Source organism: Antrostomus carolinensis, unplaced genomic scaffold (genome assembly GCF_000700745.2).
Source record: "Antrostomus carolinensis isolate BGI_N321 unplaced genomic scaffold, ASM70074v2 scaffold12516, whole genome shotgun sequence".
NCBI classification, from domain to species: domain Eukaryota; kingdom Metazoa; phylum Chordata; class Aves; order Caprimulgiformes; family Caprimulgidae; genus Antrostomus; species Antrostomus carolinensis.
Window position 1 is genome coordinate 11,689 of NW_010323994.1, and position 387 is coordinate 12,075.

At 57.9% G+C, this 387-nt stretch overlaps 1 protein-coding gene across 1 annotated transcript in view; it reads right to left on the reverse strand.

The window, feature by feature from the left end:
- Window positions 1–387, reverse strand: part of LOC104527148 (tolloid-like protein 2) — a 13,748-nt gene that overhangs the window by 3,382 nt on the left and 9,979 nt on the right. Inside the window, 1 exon segment of the mRNA XM_010170785.2 lies at window positions 348–387. This exon segment is cut by the window's right edge and continues 11 nt beyond it. Coding sequence (XP_010169087.1) covers window positions 348–387 — 40 coding nt within the window.

The window sequence follows — 387 nt, forward strand, 5'->3', positions numbered from 1 at the left end:
CCCCCCCCTGCCACTACCTTATGCAGAGGTGGTCCCAACTGAGTGGGTCACAAACAGGAGTAGGGGTGGGAAGGCATGTTATACCTTCTGTTAACAGATAGATCAATGCTCCACAGCTGTCATCTGCTGGAGTCTCCTCCAAGCTGCCTCATCCCTGCCTCGTGTCCCTCTGAGACCTTCTGCCCTTTTGCAGGCTGGGGAAGCCTCCTGGGATGCCCTCCTCCGAGCACCCCACACAGGACCTATGGGGATCAACCTCCACTCACACAGCAGTGGGGGAAAGTCACCTCAGCTCCACACAATCCAGCCCCCTTCTCCCCTCACCCTCCCGTGCACTGGTTACTCACTACTTTCACTCGGTGGCCAGGCATTGCAGAGATGTCCCAG